The sequence below is a fragment of the Sprattus sprattus genome, assembly GCF_963457725.1.
Source record: "Sprattus sprattus genome assembly, chromosome: 19".
NCBI lineage: Eukaryota > Metazoa > Chordata > Actinopteri > Clupeiformes > Clupeidae > Sprattus > Sprattus sprattus.
This window is the reverse complement of record NC_137917.1, coordinates 6397812-6415218: the sequence shown is the minus strand read 5'-3', so window position 1 is coordinate 6415218 and position 17407 is coordinate 6397812. Positions and strand designations below refer to the sequence as shown.

Sequence of the window (17407 nt, the reverse complement as noted above, 5' to 3'; positions counted from 1 at the left end):
TAGTTACCCTGTTAAAAATGTAAAAAGTAATATAACTATTTTAATTACTTCATCAAAGTAACTTATTTGAATACTTTTGATAACTAACTTACATTTTAATACTTTTGATTACATTTTGATTGACAGATGAGAGGCAGTGCAAATTCAGACAAGAGAACCAATCAGAAACAACGCAAAAAATTTGAGCGCATGTTGCCAAATGAATGGCGCCTGTCTAGACGGCAAAAAGATGCAAAGCAACACAATGAATGTTATATTCTACATTTAAGTTTTAAATACAACCTTGGTCTCCTACTTTCTCTCTCTCTATTGCTCTCTAACACACACACACACATGCACACACACACGCACACACACACACACACACACACACACAGATACACACACACACACACACACACACACACACACACACACACACACACACACTGTCCCTGGACCTCTTTTTGTCTCTCCCGCTCTCTCTCTAATCTCCAAAGCCTTTTGATAGGAGCAGCTGTGTGCTCATATGTGCTGAGTGTGCCGTGTGCATGTGGTGTTTGCATGCTCTGTAACACTTTCCCTGACCCCCCTCCCATGGCACAACCCCCGTCACCTTGATCCAATCCTGTTATTGTTGTTCGGAAGGCTCTGCTTCTTGGAAACAAGGGAACGAGAACGAGAGTCGCTTACAGAGCTGTGTGTGGGTCTGTGTGTGTTTTTGTGTGTGTGTGTTTGTGTGCGTGTGTGTGTGTGGTGCATGTGCGTGTGCAAATAAGTAAGAGGGTGGTGGGCATGTGTATCTGTCCACTTGTGATGACTACTGTACAATCATCTGACAAACCGAAACAGATGCAGGGTAAAGTGCCAACCTAAGATGCTGAACCAGGCACAAATTCAGAGCACAGACAGACAGACAGACAGACAGACAGACAGAATGAAAGACAGACTCATGGACAGTGGCTGAGGCCAAGGGTCAGGGGAATTTAGGGTGCTGTATCCTAGCAACAGAAATGCTATCTACACATGAGAAGCAAAACACACTATAACATCTCATATTCATCGACCGATGCCAGTCTACTGCCTGTATTTAATGACATCTGAATTCTTTTGGAGCCCTTTTAATGAGATCCAGCCTTTGCCAGCTGCTACGTTCCAGAGCCTTGCACTTGCTACTGCTGTTGGTCATAAAACAGGTAATTTGTGATGCAACTTGAGATCAGACAGAGATGTCACACTTTTAGGTGTGAACTGAGCTGAAACCTGCAGTGAAGGCTAAATGGCTGAAGAAGCCTGGATGAATATACAGTCACAGTTGCTGGAATGAGAAAGATCTGTTTAAAGTGAAATGAAGTTTTGGATTCTCAAGGACAGTTTTTTGTGAGGCTTGGTCAAGTTCAAAGATACATTTAAAAAAAAGGTAAATTAATAAAACATTAGAATAATAGGCTTTGGAGGATGTAGTGTGGACTTCAGTTCTAGTCTGTACAAGGAAATTCTGCAAGTTCATTATTGTTGCAACCATTTCCTTTGGTTGGAATGAAAGCACTCAGATAGAGAGATCAATGGGTGGAAAAACAAATGTACACAAGACAACAGATGGAGCATATAAAACGTTCCTGGCGACAGAAAGCTGATACCCCCACATCACATGACTGTGAAGTCCTGAGACAGGTCCAGTCTGCTAGATCGCTTTGGTTTCCATCCAACATTTGAATTCAAATATTGACCAGTGGAAATGCTTGAAATTTGAAAATCAAATAAGAAGTCAATGAGAGGTTGATGGAAACAATGTGATGTGAGGTTGATGGAAGTTTACGCGCATAAATTCACATTTGTTTCGATTTTATTAGGTGTTTCTGTTTAAGTTGCCCTGTCAACCGCACACTCTTTCCTTGTTTGGAGAGTATCCATTTTTAATTAACATAACAGAGTGGATGTGTGCCCACACAGACTCACATTTTCATCAAGCGCTTAAAGTATGGGTATGAAATGGAGGGACACCCAGCTAAGGTCAGCTTCATGGTTCGAGGTCTTTTTTAAGACTTTAATTAGCAATCACATCAGCTGTGAGATCTTCTCATATGAACTCTTTTACAACTTCAGAATTGACGTGCATGCGGTCATTTGATCTGCGTTTAAAAGCACCACAGTGAGAGAATGTAAATGTGTGATTGTGTGTGTGTGTGTGTGTGTGTGTGTGTGTGTGTGTGTGTGTGTGTGTGTGTGTGCAGAAGACAATTGCGGAAACAGCTTTAGCTTTGACAAACCAAGCTTCTGATGTTTTGAGGAGAGAGCATACAGAAGAGCAGTGTACCATATTAAAGCTAACTGGAGCAGTTGGCAGTTGGAGGCATCGCTGGACGGTTATAAAAGGTTCATATGGAGAGAATGTTGGGGTAGCCTCCCGGCCAGCCGTGGAGAGCAGAGATGGTTGGGCAGCAAGGACAAATATGCCCCTACTAATAAACAAGTCTGGCGGTTATCCAGTGTTTATGACTTGGCATTCATTGACCGACCCCAACCACCCACCCCACCACTGAAACTATCTTCTTGCATCAATCTTTCTCTCTCTACCTCCATCCCAGCCAACCCCTCTCTCTTCCACCAAAATGGGGTCTTGAGGGAGTCTGTCTGTGCTGACCATCATATAAATGAGTACCGGCCAGGTCAGTACCTACACACCTCTCTCTCTCCCCCCTCTCTCTGCTGACCGATGCAGCGGGCCTTGGACAAACACTGGCTCGTGACTCCTCCTGGTTTAGGTGAGCTCAGTTCGCACCCTCTCTATCTCCCTTTCTCCATTACTCAGGATGTCATCAGTTCTACCCCACTGCTTACTTGATTGACCTTGCTAGGCCGCCCTCTTTTTTCTCTCCCTGCAGTGGGACACTGTAACCTCGTTATGTCAAGCCTATGATGAGTGAGGTGCCTTTGAACTGGCACCTGAGAGGACTGCCGTCCAAATGTCACTTTAGTCTGTGACTCCATGGGCATGCATGACAATATTTATATTTGACAAATTCATTGTAAGAATCAACAACACAGGTTCCCCGTTCCAGTCTCTCCTTCCGATCAAACAGAAGTCCAGACAAGAGAGGGGTGACATGCACATTCCTCACTTGACAGCTAAGAAAAGACCACCCTCTTCATTTCTTTCTGTTCCGTTTGAAGTGGGGCTTGATCTCTATTCAAAGCGTATTGTCTTCCGTGGTATAGAGTTATACTCTTCCCTGTTGGCTCCATCTGCCCTGTCCTTTATACTGAGAGTGAGCCATATGCATGTCTAGGAAAAAGGAGCCTACCACAGGACAGTGAGCCAGTGGCAGCCAGTGACATGCTTACTCAGTGTCTGCTGGCACAGAGATGACACAGGCACACAGCACACCTTTTAAGGTAACTGAGAAAGAGTAATAGCAAGCATTCTTCCAACTCACCACCTATGTCATGTGAAGATTTAAGAACAGCACCACCTGCTTGAGGTTAAACAATCACCCTTCAGAGCCTCCTATCTCTGACGAACAGTCTCCCCCTGGTGGACATGGGAATGACCTTAGGTCTCTCCTCAACTTGGCATTTCACCCCCCACTCGGTAGATTTACGAGGACTTAAAAGCTTTAGCTGAAGTGCTGTACAACTGCTGGGTATCATTTGTGTGCATAACATGAATGACACATAGACATAGATTTGGAAACTCAAGCTGTGGGAAAGAATGCAACCAGCATTTGTGTCCCTTATTGATGGAGGATTACAAATGTTAAACAAATGTTTGGGGTAGTCATAACTGCAACGAAGGATTATGGATTTCATTTTTGAATTTTTATAGTGATATATGTGAACATTCCTAATATAAACAGGCGAAACAACATATCAGTTTGAAAAGTGAAGCCACTGTAACAGGGCAGCTCATGCAGTATCCCAAGATCTGCATTCTCAGATATTTTCCCAGATGAATTAGAGCACGTCTGGAGTTCCCACTCCCTTTAAATCATAGAGCAGACTGATCTGGAGAAAGGGGGAGAAAGGGGGAGGGAGTGTAGAAGACCACAGAAGAAGGGTGGGAGAAGAGGAAGGAGGAGAGGGAAACAGGGGAAAGAGAATAGACAAAAGTTTCAGACAACAAAAGGAGTGCCAGCGGATATAAGAATTGTGAGTATGTGAACAGGTTTGATTGGATTGAACTGCAAATGGCAAATGTTTGATAGAGCTTGTTTTGATGCAAGGACCATAGTGATGACATGCAAAGCAGATTAATTAAGAACCGAAGGCATCCCTGGGAAAAGTTAGCTAGTGCGCACTATACAAAACGTGATTGGAACACTCGAAGCAACATGTTTTTACTCTACACACGTTTGGATAAAATTGACAGATTTAAAGAGCACTGGTTGCAGTGATGCGAGAGAAGGACAGGCATCCATTGCATGTGTATGTGCTGCATGTGCAGTCATGGGCATGTGTGCTTGTTAAATGTCTTGCAAGTTTATTACATTCCTTATCCGGACTGGTCATGAAGCAAAATGGAGAAACTCCTGAAACACTATACTGTAACCAGGGATCCTTCTGAGTGTTAAACTATGAGCACAAAAAGGGCAGAGAAAAGTGGAGGAGAGGAGGAAGAGGGGGGGGGGGGGGGGGGGGGGAGCGCACAGAGCGTGCCTGAAAACACATTCTTTTGCATGAACTCATGTCTTGGAATCCAGACTGCAACTGACAGAACATGCTTAAGAATATGCCAGTGGTGAGCATAGGGTAGAAGGTTAGAACATCAGAGGATATGCATGTATATATACATAAAACAGCAGTTACAGAAATAGAAGAATAATTCAGGGAAAAGAGAAAATGATGCTAGGCAAATTTGCTTCAGTGTGTGTGTGTGTGTGTGTGTGTGTGTATGTGTGTGTGTGTGTGTGTTTGTGTGTGTGTGTGTGTGTGTGTGTGTGTGTGTGTGTGTGTGTGTGTGTGTGTGTGTGTGTGTGTGTGTGTGTGTGTGTGTGTGTGTGAGAGAAAGAGCGAGAGTGAGAGGAAGAGATATTATTAAGTTCTCAAAGTGACTATTTGGGTTACCTCTTGTGTTGTGCAGATCATAAACTTTGGTTGGCTGCATATCTGAGAGATGGGCAGCTACCCAATCATCTTGTTGCTGTGCTGTTTCCATGGTAACCCAAAGACTAACACAATCATTATGTTAATTATTGCATTATGACGTTTTTACTTCCCTCTTCACATAAACCTCTAATTGTCGTTTTCCCACAGCGCAAGTTGCAGTTGTCCGCGCCCAACAAACTGGTAAAGTTCCGTCACTGCTTGAGCATGTCTGTTTTGTTTACAAGCCTAATGTCAGTGGAACTGGTGACTAGTCTATTGTGCCGAGGCTTTGTCTAACTGTGCAGACTCGTAGCACAATGTCATTTACAACATTTTGCATTTGTGTGTTGGGCAGAAGTAACCGAAGATCTAGTGGATGCACCACCATCTGGTGAGTGAGTGTGTCACAGCTATCTGGTGTGTGAGAGAGAGTGTGTGAGAGTGAGCGAGATACATTCATTGCATTTAGTTGTTCTATTTATAATATATAGTAATTTGTTTGTATGTATATATACACTTTATGCTGTGGTACTAACTTATATCTGCACTTATCTGTAAGTACTACAGTTCTTGGTCACTGGTTAGACTCTGACTGCATTTCATTGGTTTTAACGTGTACTCTGCACAATGACAATAAAGTTTAACCTAATCATCTAATCTAATCTAATTATTGGAAACCTCAAACTATGGAGAAGAAAACAAAACCACACAGTGAAAATAAAACACGTGACCATGACGAGTTAACTGGCAAGAGTGATGCCTTTATTGTGTGTTCCCCTCTACTAGACTGCCGGGAGGAGATGTACCCCTGCACCAGGATGTACTCAGTCCATCGGCCCATAAAGAGATGCATCCACTCCCTCTGCCTCTACAGGTACTGACTAGGTGAACTCATAGCCACCATCGGTTTTTCGGAAGTCTGCCTCATGAGTTATGCCCTCAACAATTGTGTCTGTACCCATTCCTGTCAGCCTCCCTCGAGTCTATGTGATCAACAAAGAGATCTGTGTGCGCACCGTCTGCCTACAGGACGAGCTGCTCAAGGGTGAGAGGGCCCCTCTGTCGGCCTCTGAAAATAGAGCAACAGATGAGTGAACATCAGTAACCCCCCCGTCCATTTTCACTCTCTTTCCCTCCCTACTCTCTCTGTTTCTCTCTCATCTCTCTCTCTCCTTCTCGCTCTCTTTCCCAGCGGAGCTGTGCAGGGAGAAATCTGGCTGGCCCAAGCGTCTCACGAGGTCAACTAAAAAACTCTGTCGTCGTGGAAACACAAAAACCTGGGCAAACAAGGCTTGATCAAGAGGAGGTGGCAACATGGAGAAGAAGAGAGAGAGAGAGAGAGAGAAAGAGAGAGAGAGAGAGAGAGAAAGAGAGAGAGAGAGAGAGAGAGAGAGAGAGAGAGAGGGTGAAAAAGGATGGGGTGAATAACAAATCACAAAAACTCCAGCTTAGCAACTGTTACTGTTTTCCTGACAGGAATCCAGTTCAACAATAAATCTAAACTGACTCACTAAACAATTTTATAATCATTAATCAAATGTTTTTTGTTTATTTGTTTTTTAAATAACAACCACTTCGATTTTATGTAGAAAGTACACATGTGAGGAATCACTTTGTTATTTAGATGATGTTCTCATCTTTACACTGACAACAACAGAGCACTGTGTTACGATACTGAATGTTGCTGTTGATAGCATTTTCCTACATACCTGTACCTGTATAGTTTTTTTGCCTAAACTCTTATTATATCATATCTACCCATCTCTACACACCAGCCTTTGTCACTAAGATGAAAAGGTGGGTAAAATAAAAAATAAATGAAAAAAAATCATCTTTGTTCTTTGTTAAAGACAAACATCTTTAAATGTCTTTTGAATACTGCTCTGATCTCTTTATACACATACATATATACTAAAGAGCACAGGTACTGTAGGCATGGTCTCAGCAGATACTGTGTGCTGAGGAGATGATGTAGACATTGATCCCCAGAGGCTAACTGCAGCATTTAGAGCTGCTCACAACCTTAACGAATATGAGCTATCAACTGAACATATTCAGTGCAAGTGAGCATATTAAGTGCAAGTAATGTCCAAAGGCACATTCATCACAATTGAAAATAAATAAATGTAGAATCTTGAGTCACACCCGAAACATTTTAATTAACCTCTTAATCGCTCATGTATCTCTAAAGCCTATTAGGGTTGAGGTTCAAGGTTTCCATAACTCCAAACAGTATTACGATAGGACTGAAACAGAAATAAAGAATAAAGAGCCTGTGTGACACACCTAAGAGGTCAGAAATAGCATGAAAAAATAAGCCTATATATTGCTCTGGTTAGTGTGTGTGTGTTAGTGTGTTCTAAATATGTAGACGAGCGAAAATATCCCATCCAAGGGCACAATGAACACTTCTGTCATGGTCCAGAGAGTGAAAAGACAAAAATATTTACCAGAACGATACATACAGTGTGTTCCTTCATCTGGACCTGAGCGACACACGAACAAGGACACCCCAGCCTACTCATCACTGCAAGGGTCCTGCCAGGGTGCGATGAGAAATACGATTTACGGTTGAGAGAGTGAGTAAAGAGTGTTTTTGAGCAGATGAAAACAAACCAGCTTTTGTGCTTCAAGGGAGAATGCTAATCATGGCACTCTGTTTTTCTGCCATGATAAAGCTCCAGCTCTGGTAAAAGATTCACTGCTGTGAACTTTTCACCTCTGCTAATAATGCTATTTTGAAATCTCAACCTCGGTACACACTTCTCTCACCACCAAACTCACAACAACATTACTGACTCCCACCTACACAGCCACACACACACAGCCACAGCCACACACACACACACACACACACACACACACACACACACACACACACAAATACACAAATACACACAAACAGAGAATACAGTATAACATTCAGTATTAATGTCAGTTAGATCTTTGAGAGGGATATCTTTTGGTGATGTTCCTCAATGTATATTTACATAAAGAAACCCATGGCTGACTTATAAATGTGAAGTCCACTCCTTCTTGCAGAGTCAAACTCTGAAGCCTTCAGTAGCCCTGTTGAAAATAACAGGGGTCTCAAACTCAAATTACCCGAGAGCCGAATAAGCGTCAAGTCTGGTCAGTAGGGGCCCGGATGCATTTTTGGGTCACTTTGTCTCATTGATAGCCCATGACTTAGATGTAAAGTCTCCATGTAGGCTGTATGAACACCGACCGGTGCAACAAAAAAAACAAGCCTTTAGAGGGCGCACAACACCTCATGAGATGCAAAGACATGACCGCGGTTTCACCCAGAACTGAGCAACAATGAAGAACTGTCTGAGTTTCTTAACATATATCTAAAAAACAGAATTGGCATACCTTAACCTTTGGTGTCTATTTATTTGGCCAAGCACGTCATTTCAGTAGTCCATGAGGTTCATGGTTCAGTCCACGCAAAAACAAGGAACCCTTCCCAGACGTGCATGGAACCAATTGAAGATGTCAGTCAGTCTCTCCTGGGAATATCCGAAGGAAAATTACTATTGCTTCACCAGTTACTCTGGCTATACTGTCATACTGTTACAGTTATACACAAATATTAAACATTCCTGATACAAATGGAAAATTACATGAAAATACACGATAGATATTGAATTAAATATACATTGATAATTATTTATGAATTCTTTATTTATTTATGAATTGGGATTTCATAAGGTCTATGGGTGTCCAATACCTCGGTAAAGCTGAAAATAATGACACAAATAATCTCACAGAACAGAGCCCAAGATCTGAGGCAGGTGAAAAAGGTAGAATAAACAGAAAATCAATAAAGCGGCCAGATGTGAGATGGGGAAGGGAAACGAGGGAGTGAACCATTATCAACATTGTCAGGTATGAACACCCCTTTACTCTACGGAATCATCAAGAGCTCGGGCTAATCAGGTGCATCCGATTTCGAATCAGCTGCTGGTAAGAGGTATGAAATACAAACGAGAGATGTCTGTGAGAGGGACTTTCTATATATGAAAAAGTAAAGTGCATAAAATTGATGTCTGTGATTCACCCAACAGTGTTTCTTCATGCTATCCCTATTACGTGATGTTTTGTTCTGTTTTTTTTGTTTTTGGCCTATGCTTTTGCATTAGTTAGTCATACGATTGGCCCTATCTGCCTGAGGAATTAAACAATCTATAGTAAACAAATTGAGGTTTCTAAGTATTTGTAAAGCTAGCCAAAGGGAAAGCATATATCATACAACACTTTATAGCTTACAGTTGATATCATTCTGGCGATATCAAACAGTGAAAGCTGTTTGAGAACAAATTTGACGAAAGGACATTCTTAGCAACTTGCACAACAAACAAACGCTCGCGTGTCTAGGTGATCGTCATAGATGATCTACTAATGGTAAAGATATAGCGTCACGGGAGCCTTTTCGAAAGACGTATGAATCACAGCACAGTGCATGTAAAAGTCACTGTCTTCTCATAAAATAGGCCTAGACCATCGTCCACTAAACCGCAATGTTAAATGTACAAATGCGTTCAAACAGTATAATCTTTCACAGAGGACATCAACCCATTGTCCATTGTCCATACTGAGTTGGGGATTAGTGCATGCTACCTTTTTTTTTTAGCAATCTTTCTGTCAGTTTCTAGGTTCCAGTTTCCAGCTACCAGGGGTAATTCGTTTTGACACAACAAACCCAAGACTGCCGCTTTTTGTAAATAAAGCAACTTCAAACGGAATCATTTGCAGCATGCCCTCCTAATGGGGGAGAGAGCATAAGATACCTGATGTCCTGGTTTGTTGCTCACAGTGGGATTCAACTTTGACACAATGTCGACTAATAATGTCCCATAGATGCCATCTTGGGTGGATTTCAATCGTGAAACGTATGGGTTTAGTTTAGCCTACTTAATAATAAGGAGTTTTGTCTGCGTAGCCAGGGTAGGATGCAGCTACCTACACCAGAGTAGTACTTCATGATTTTCTTAAGAGATTCTCATAGGACCAGTGTATTTGATTTCATTTTGCTCACGGACAAAAGTTACACAAGTGACAGTTTTTTTCTCAGGCCATGTGAAATGTTTTATTTCAAGGAGGCCCATAAACGAAAAGACTAAATGCCTTTAATGCTTCAGATATGTACACATGATAAAATTATCAGGATTCCAAATATTCAACTTGTATTCATCAATTTCCAGAATTCAGCATGAATACGTTCAGTGCAGCAAAGGATGACAGTCACAGTCCAAGCAGTGTAAATACGTCTCTCAGGTCTTCAGTCTCAGTAGGCTGGGAGGAACAAACACTAGTGTTAACATGAAGGCCAGTGAGTTGCCTGAGAGTTGTAGAATACAAGGGCCAAAGACAAAGCAGTGTTATATCTGTATTACTTTACAATGTTGTATGTGTACATTCATAAACGTTTTTGCCTGTAAGTCAATGTTCTAAAAATTGTGGTAAGTATTACCAGGAGAATGCGGTTGAGTTTCCTGGACAGTCTCACAGAGTTTTGGTGAAGCTCAGCCCAAGCCTTAAAGCCTGTTGTTCTGCAAGCAACAAATGTCTGCCAACAGTATAAATAGTCTGAGGAGACAGGAAAGGTGAGAACAGTTATGATTGGAGTTTCTTGATGAGAGGAGTAATAGATATACATTAATGTGTACAGTAAATGTCACATCCTCAGCAAAGACAAACTCAAACTAACACTGACCAGAAACCTACTGCAGAGAGCATATTGTGCAACATCATTCATTTCCAGGTAAGTTCACTTAGTCTTACCTTTGTAAGTCATGATGGACATCTTCACCCCTGCCCTTTTCAGCATCCTGAGCCCCTCCCTTTCCTTGCTGTCCTCTCGGTCACAGAAGTAGAGGCGTGCAATGAAGATCCGCAGCCGCAAGTTAGGCATTTGTGACAGTAATGTGGATAGGCGGTGGGCACAGTCAGAACAAGGAGACCAGGAACAGAACCATGTGACGGAGTAGCAAACCCTCACTCCACCTGGACCTAAATCCCAAAGGCTTGGACACAGTGCACCAAGGTGTCGTAGGAATAGAACCTGGATACGGTTGGTTATTTGAGTTGATTTATCAAGACGTAGGTGGGGATATAGACAGGGGAAATAATCAAGAATTATTACAAAATACATATGACAAATGCACAAAACACAATGCAAACAAATCTATACCCTATCTCAGTTCTTGGTTCATTCTCCCTGGTTCGGAGCGTTCCGTCACTCACCTCCACGTGGCAGCCGGTGCGATTGCGCAGGTGCCCGAAATCAAAAGAGAGAGAGTTGGGTCCAATCCTTCTCTTCACCACAAAGCACAGGTATGTCTCACAGCGACCACGAGCCCACCGCAGGTTTTTGTAGTGGTATATGAACTTCTTCTGTGCCAGCAGGACACTGATGGGATGCATGGGAGCATTAGCACAGCGCCCCAGTGTTGTGTCGTCATTTTTACTCTTCCATTCATCAGAGGATGTTTTTGAATAATTTTCCATTTGATGTTTTTGTACAGTGAAGCAAATTTATGAGTTAAGTTAACAATTTGTGTTTCATTTTTTTACTGTAATAAGTATGTTTTGTACCACTTTGAGGAGCGTATTAAAACACCAAGAAAACTGCCCTTTCGGGGAAATAAACCCACTAGACAATACACATACAGCTTAGTTCCCGTTATGTCCCCGCACAACTCATCTATCATCAGAAACTTTAATCAAGTCGATTTTGCAACACAAGCACTGTTCCATAAATGTCTCAAGAATTGGTGCAAGAAATGATTCAGCTGAAGAAAAAATACCCACTTTTAAACTGAATCACTGTTATTGATAGAACCCTATAACTTTTCCTTTCACTCATCCTTCCCCTCCATTACTCATGTAGGCAGATCATAATGAGTAACAATTAAACACACAGATGCAAATAGTCAGCCTCTGTCTCAGTTTCAGTGTTAAAGGCTTTAGCGAAACCAGAGAAAGTCATTACAGATGCGTAACGTGTGCTCGTTCGCACTAAATGTGGGGCGTTTTAAAATTTGTATTGCTTTCTATACTGAACAGACAGATTGGACATCATGCTTTAGATTAAAATAAAATGACATGTAACAATAAAATATATTATGATACAATATGACTCCTCCTTTGAAATTTCAAAACAAAAACACAGCATCATGTTTAGAAAAGCTCACCTGTCTAACTTGGTACTCATTTCGAAAGATGAAACCGGCCCACTGCGGCATGCAAAAGTGTGTGAAGGGGGGCTGATTACAGCAAACATATAGAATATCTGTGACACAGAGATGTAGTGCAGTAACTGGGATGCTGGTTGGGCAGAGAAAGTTTTCAAATAAAGGGGGAGGGGAGGCATCTCTCTACGAGACTGACAGAGATTGAAGTCAACTGTCAGTCAATTCATTTTTACTACTCTGAAGGGTTGCTGTGGGCTAGATGTAATTTAAGCTAAGAACATGTCAAAAGTCAAAACTTTTTAATTCTTGTGTTCTTAATTCTGAAGAAAAACTCAACTCAAACTACACAGATTTAAGACACCATATTGCAGTCTTTGAACATGTGCGTAATTCCAGATTTACACAATAGGCTTAAGAGTGACCAGGAATTGGCCCCATGGGTGTTTGACGTGAGCGGTATCCCCGTTCTGAAGAAATGTACGTCAGCAAACAGCCTGCAGCGTAACTATGGAAATGACACGATTTTTCAGACCTCCTGCACCCAGTCAGGGAACCTACCACATTGGTTTTCCCTGATGATTAAGACACCCACTGAAAAAGGCTTCCCACATACACACTCCCGTTTTTATTCCTTTCCTTTTGTTTTCCTCCATCCTCATCCTTTCCACTCGTTTATTACCCACAAGGAGCCTAAAATGTGGGATAAACCATGGGGGGTCCCAAATAAGCTACAGGATCTGACACCTTACATATCCACCCTATTATGGAGACCAGGGATTTCCCCAACAACAGAGTGGGGTGTACCAACCAAGGTCCCTTAGAGGGGCCCCTTACTCTCCAGCATCCAGCCACCAGCATCCAGCGTAACAGCATTACTGAGTCATGGCCAGCTTGGAGATTCTGTTGCAAGACACTGTGATGTTTTTCCTTCTCACTGGCACACACACACACTCTCTCTCTCTCTCACTCACACACACACACACCACAACAGACAGACATATACACACAGACATAAACACATACACACTCCCTTGCGCACAGGGCCTCCACACTCTGCTGTCTGCTTCCAATGACTCTACCTCACCCTCTCATGCACTCTGTGGTTGGGGAAATCACCGTTTCCCAGAGACCTTTTTTCACTTTTGACCACAACGGCATGTGATGTGTCTGTGCGTCTTCAATCTGATTTAACACATCTGGAATGGATCTGTCTGCTCCTATGATTTACCTTCCGACCGCAAGTAGGCTTCACAGCTCCTTTGCTCCTATCCCACAGTCTGAGCGGCTCGGCATCTGTGCGTCTGAGAGAGCTGGCTAGGAGGAGGGGAAGAGATTGGGACCAAAAAAGGTCAGTGCGGACAAGTTTGGCCAACCCATTTCCACATTTGATGTCCCACTGGCCTTCTAACTGGCGTCTATCCATCTGGCTATGTTTTGATCCTCAACTCAACGCCGGGTGTGTTGTGTTTCAGAAGTGTGATGGACGCGTGTGTGTGTGTTGTGGGAATTGTGTAAGAGTTACTCACCACTGTGGTTTTCACCACAGATGACCTGAGCCTCACATCACTTTCACTGCAATGGCACACAAAGACACAGACACATACAATCATAGAGTCTAGATGGGCTGAGGACCCACCACCAAACAGCAGTAATTCTCCAGAAACAAGTGGAGGAACCGGGACAGGAAATGTCGAGTCATGTTTTCCGAAACCCACCTTCCACACACAAACATACACACACGCATTCTCTCCCTCTTTGACATACACAGGCAAATCCACCATGTGCAGACACACATGAACACATTCACAAACTTCATGCAAGATTGCAGATCAAGGTTGCAGCCCTGGGAAGGTAAGCATCTGTTTCCTGAAGGCAATTATAGCTTTAGTACTGTTAGGGTGGCCCTGTGCAGGTGTTCAAGAAAGAGTGATCATGCTGAAAAAGTTAGACGCAACTTCTGCTAATATGTAGGAGAGATGGGTGTTATCATGCAAATACACTTTAACAGACCTAAAAAAAACAGACTTTAAAAATAAAACTTCTATCTATTGAGCTGGCTACAATGTCAATGGAATCAATGAGAAGTCAAAATGGGATTTATAGAATTGAATGAAAGAAATGAGTTGTCTATATAAGTCATCCTTTCCATTTCCATATCATTTAAACCATCATCTAAAGCTCACTTTAGAGTCATGTCAGGTAATGTGCGCTACCTTCAAACCACAAACAAACACCAGTTTACAGTACAGGCATCCAGCAGCATGGCGCGATGACTTTTTAGCCACAGAGATGTAGTCAGAGCAACCCTGCTATAGCACATATAACCACATGCACATAGCTTGAGAGGTTATATCGTTAAGCTACAACCTTGTATACACCCACATATAAACTGTCAATTCAGTTTGAAAATTGAGGGATATATTTGTAGAATATTACAAATTGCATAAATTGCCGCCATTCGTAAATGGTACAATTCCTCATACACACCACAATAATTATATATGAGTGTCTTTGTAGAATTGTATAAAATCACTTATGTTTTGCAGAGTCATAACAGGAAATACACTGAGCTGAACTGGGGCAGAAGTAGTGAAGAGTGAGAAAGAGAGAAAGTTTTGTCGACTCACAGAAACCACAGTTTCAATTCACCTGTTAAAACACCACTGCACGAGCAAACAAACCTTCATAGATTTTTTTTTAGATGCAAGTAATTGGTGATGTGATGAATGAATCTTGTTTGACAAAAATGTTTATTTTGTCACTTTAAAAACAAAAACAAATAAAACATAATGTTTTTTCCAGTGTAACACTTTAAGATCAGATATTTAGGCAAACAATTAATAACTTCACACCACACTTAAATAACACCAGTATTACAAAATGATAAATAATTGAATAAATACGGTCAAATAAAAAATTATAAGCCCAGCCCGTTGCTAATTTTCAACTTCATTATGTGAGTATAAACATAGTCTTGCAGGCTTAACATTTCAGCCATCAGGACGTGCTGCATTAGAAAAGGTTGCAGAACCACACATGCACACAACTGAAATAATTGTCCATGGTTACCATTAGCAGCAGTATGGCCAAAATGTCAAGCTCACGTGTGTGTGTGTGTGTGTGTGTGTGTGTGTGTGTGTGTGTGTGTGTGTGTGTGTGTGTGTGTGTGTGTGTGTGTGTGTGTGTGTGTGTGTGTGTGGTGTGTGTGTGTGTGTGTGTGTGTGTGTGTGTGTGTGTATGTGTGTGTGTGTGTGTGTGTGTGTAGTTGTGGCATTAAATGCAGCATGGCCTTTAGGGTTGATTGTCTTTTCTGCATTTGGCTCCTTCCTTCCTCCTTTTAATTAATTTCTCTCATCCCTTTTTCTTTGTCTCTCCTCTTATGTTGTTTTTCCCATGAAATGGGAGCACCTCAACACTGGCCTTCAGAGCTGTTTTTCATAAGGCTTCCCTTTCAACTGAGCCTAAAACAACACTATAGGCAACCTACCCACTGCTTTTCAAGAACAATTTCAGCCTAGCCTCTTAGGTTGTTTTATTTGCTCTTCAAAATGAAGGTGAAGATGTAAGGAATACTGAGGGGCGCAGCTGCCCTTTATCTCCAGCTCCTGCCGATCCTCCTCACAGGTCTTTCACAAACACTTTAGTGACAGGGTATCCCAGCCACCCTTTCTGAGGCTCCTCAAAGTCTTTATTCTTCTCTTCCTCCCCGTCGGCCACCTCGCCCTGCAGCCGGAAGCCCACCTTCCTGAAGAAGACCTCCCCCACGCGGGAGGGGAAGGGCACGTGGGCGTATACCCTCCTGGAGCCCCTCTCCTTCTCCCGGTTGGCCAGACACTGCACCAGCAGGCTACCCACACCTTCCTTTCGGTACCAGCTCTGCACCACCAGCCTGCACATGCGGGTCACCCCCGACCGGTGCACTGGCTCCCTGGACAACGAGGCGATGACTTCCCCGTCACAGTCTGCCACCCACACCTCCCCGGCAACACGCGCTCTGTCCTGCAGATCCTCCATGTCATGCTTCTCTCCCTCCTTGCCTTTTTCCTCCTTCTTTCTCCGCTTAGCCCTCTCTTGGGTTTTGACTTTGCCCCCTACAGGCTTGGCCATCCTTGTATAAGGGTTCTCCAGTTCCGAGTCTCTCTCTGCCCGATAGGTGCTGCCCACGTAGTCCCAGTACGGCCTGCGTGCACCCAGGATCCCAGTGGAGCGTGGCAATGTGAGCTTGAGGTAGACGATGGCAACAAAGACAGGGATGACCAGGGCCAAGATGAAGGAATGCATAATGCAGCGCAGTATGGAGGAGAGGATAGCCAACGTAAACAGTGCCAGGGGTCGAGTCAGGAGGTGCAGGAGCAGGCGGTTCTCCGTGCCCTCACAACCATCCTGGCATGGGAAACAAAGACAGGGGAGGGAGGGCACATGACAATTCAAATGTGAATTGAGGAAATACAGGTTTTATTGTATAATGCAATTTTTTAATACCCCAAAGAATGGCAGTTCTTATGTGTATGAGTAAGGTTTATATAACATTACAACCTTTATCAAAGCTTTGACGGCCTCTATGTCATCTAGCCTCATCCTTCGAAGAACGACGCTTCCCAGGTCCAGCTTCACCATGACTGCAGCCGTCACACTCTTCCCTACGAAATTGTGTTTAAAGGAATGAAACGCTATACATTAGGGAAGGAGCCTACATAAACAAAAAACATCAGATGAAATCGTGACCAAATTAAGTCACTCTTGGGGGGAAACGGCTCTCTCACAGGCCCTGATCAACTGTACTAAAGGTGTACTAAAGCTGCACTATTTTCCATCAACCTCCAGAGGGTACAGTAACCTCCGACAAGCATGGGGATGAAAAACTAGTTACATCGAAGACAATGAAGTCACTAGTCGCAGGAAGTCTGTAGTAAGCCTGTTCGTCTAGACAAAACAAAGTGACACTTACAAAGTCATGGCGTGTATCATAATGATGACTTCTGAAAAAAATAAGTGATGGAAAGCCAATACAAATTAGCGGATTATAATGGGGGTTGGCGTTCCACTATTTAATGTGGCTTACCGCCCTTATTTTTGTCATAAAGGTTGAGCATGTCACGCAATTACGAATAAGTCCATCCTCAAAATAGCTGCTTTGCACGCGA

At 42.8% G+C, this 17407-nt stretch overlaps 3 protein-coding genes across 4 annotated transcripts; 1 reads left to right on the top strand and 2 right to left on the bottom strand.

The window, feature by feature from the left end:
- Nucleotides 1-4025: 4025 nt before the first annotated feature.
- On the top strand, nucleotides 4026-6855 carry mfap5 (microfibril associated protein 5). Of its 2 annotated transcripts, none has more exons than XM_080858383.1 (7): nucleotides 4026-4128; nucleotides 5060-5135; nucleotides 5233-5265; nucleotides 5423-5455; nucleotides 5851-5938; nucleotides 6036-6109; nucleotides 6257-6855. In XM_080858383.1, the coding sequence occupies exons 2-7, from the start codon at nucleotides 5093-5095 to the stop codon at nucleotides 6358-6360; spliced, it is 375 nt and encodes a 124-aa protein (XP_080714509.1). In that variant the 5' UTR covers nucleotides 4026-4128; nucleotides 5060-5092; the 3' UTR covers nucleotides 6361-6855. The 2 variants fall into 2 exon arrangements, with proteins under 2 accessions (XP_080714509.1, XP_080714508.1); XM_080858382.1 differs by having other exon boundaries at nucleotides 5420-5455.
- Nucleotides 6856-10311: 3456 nt separating this feature from the next.
- Nucleotides 10312-11493, bottom strand: aicda (activation-induced cytidine deaminase; the record flags this gene model as incomplete). The annotated part of the gene is made up of 4 exons (XM_080857375.1): nucleotides 10312-10362; nucleotides 10541-10656; nucleotides 10852-11131; nucleotides 11314-11493. 4 exons carry the CDS (start codon nucleotides 11491-11493, stop codon nucleotides 10312-10314), a joined length of 627 nt encoding a protein of 208 aa, XP_080713501.1.
- A 4134-nt stretch (nucleotides 11494-15627) lies between these two features.
- On the bottom strand, nucleotides 15628-16885 carry nat14 (N-acetyltransferase 14 (GCN5-related, putative)). Its single transcript, XM_080857543.1, has 2 exons — nucleotides 16800-16885; nucleotides 15628-16646 (listed from the first exon to the last, which is right to left on the bottom strand). The coding sequence occupies exons 1-2, from the start codon at nucleotides 16878-16880 to the stop codon at nucleotides 15882-15884; spliced, it is 846 nt and encodes a 281-aa protein (XP_080713669.1). The 5' UTR covers nucleotides 16881-16885; the 3' UTR covers nucleotides 15628-15881.
- Between the last annotated feature and the right edge of the window lie 522 nt (nucleotides 16886-17407).

Excerpts from the sequence above, each read along its gene's own strand:
- mfap5 (XM_080858382.1), top strand. The coding sequence starts at position 5,093 with ATGGGCAGCTACCCAATCATCTTGTTGCTGTGCTGTTTCCATG. Across the intron at positions 5,456-5,850 it reads AGTGGATGCACCACCATCTG|ACTGCCGGGAGGAGATGTAC; the intron begins GTGAGTGAGTGT and ends CCCCTCTACTAG. Across the intron at positions 6,110-6,256 it reads ACAGGACGAGCTGCTCAAGG|CGGAGCTGTGCAGGGAGAAA; the intron begins GTGAGAGGGCCC and ends TCTCTTTCCCAG.
- nat14 (XM_080857543.1), bottom strand. The coding sequence starts at position 16,880 with ATGGTGAAGCTGGACCTGGGAAGCGTCGTTCTTCGAAGGATGAGGCTA. Across the intron at positions 16,647-16,799 it reads CCGTCAAAGCTTTGATAAAG|GATGGTTGTGAGGGCACGGA; the intron begins GTTGTAATGTTA and ends TTCCCATGCCAG.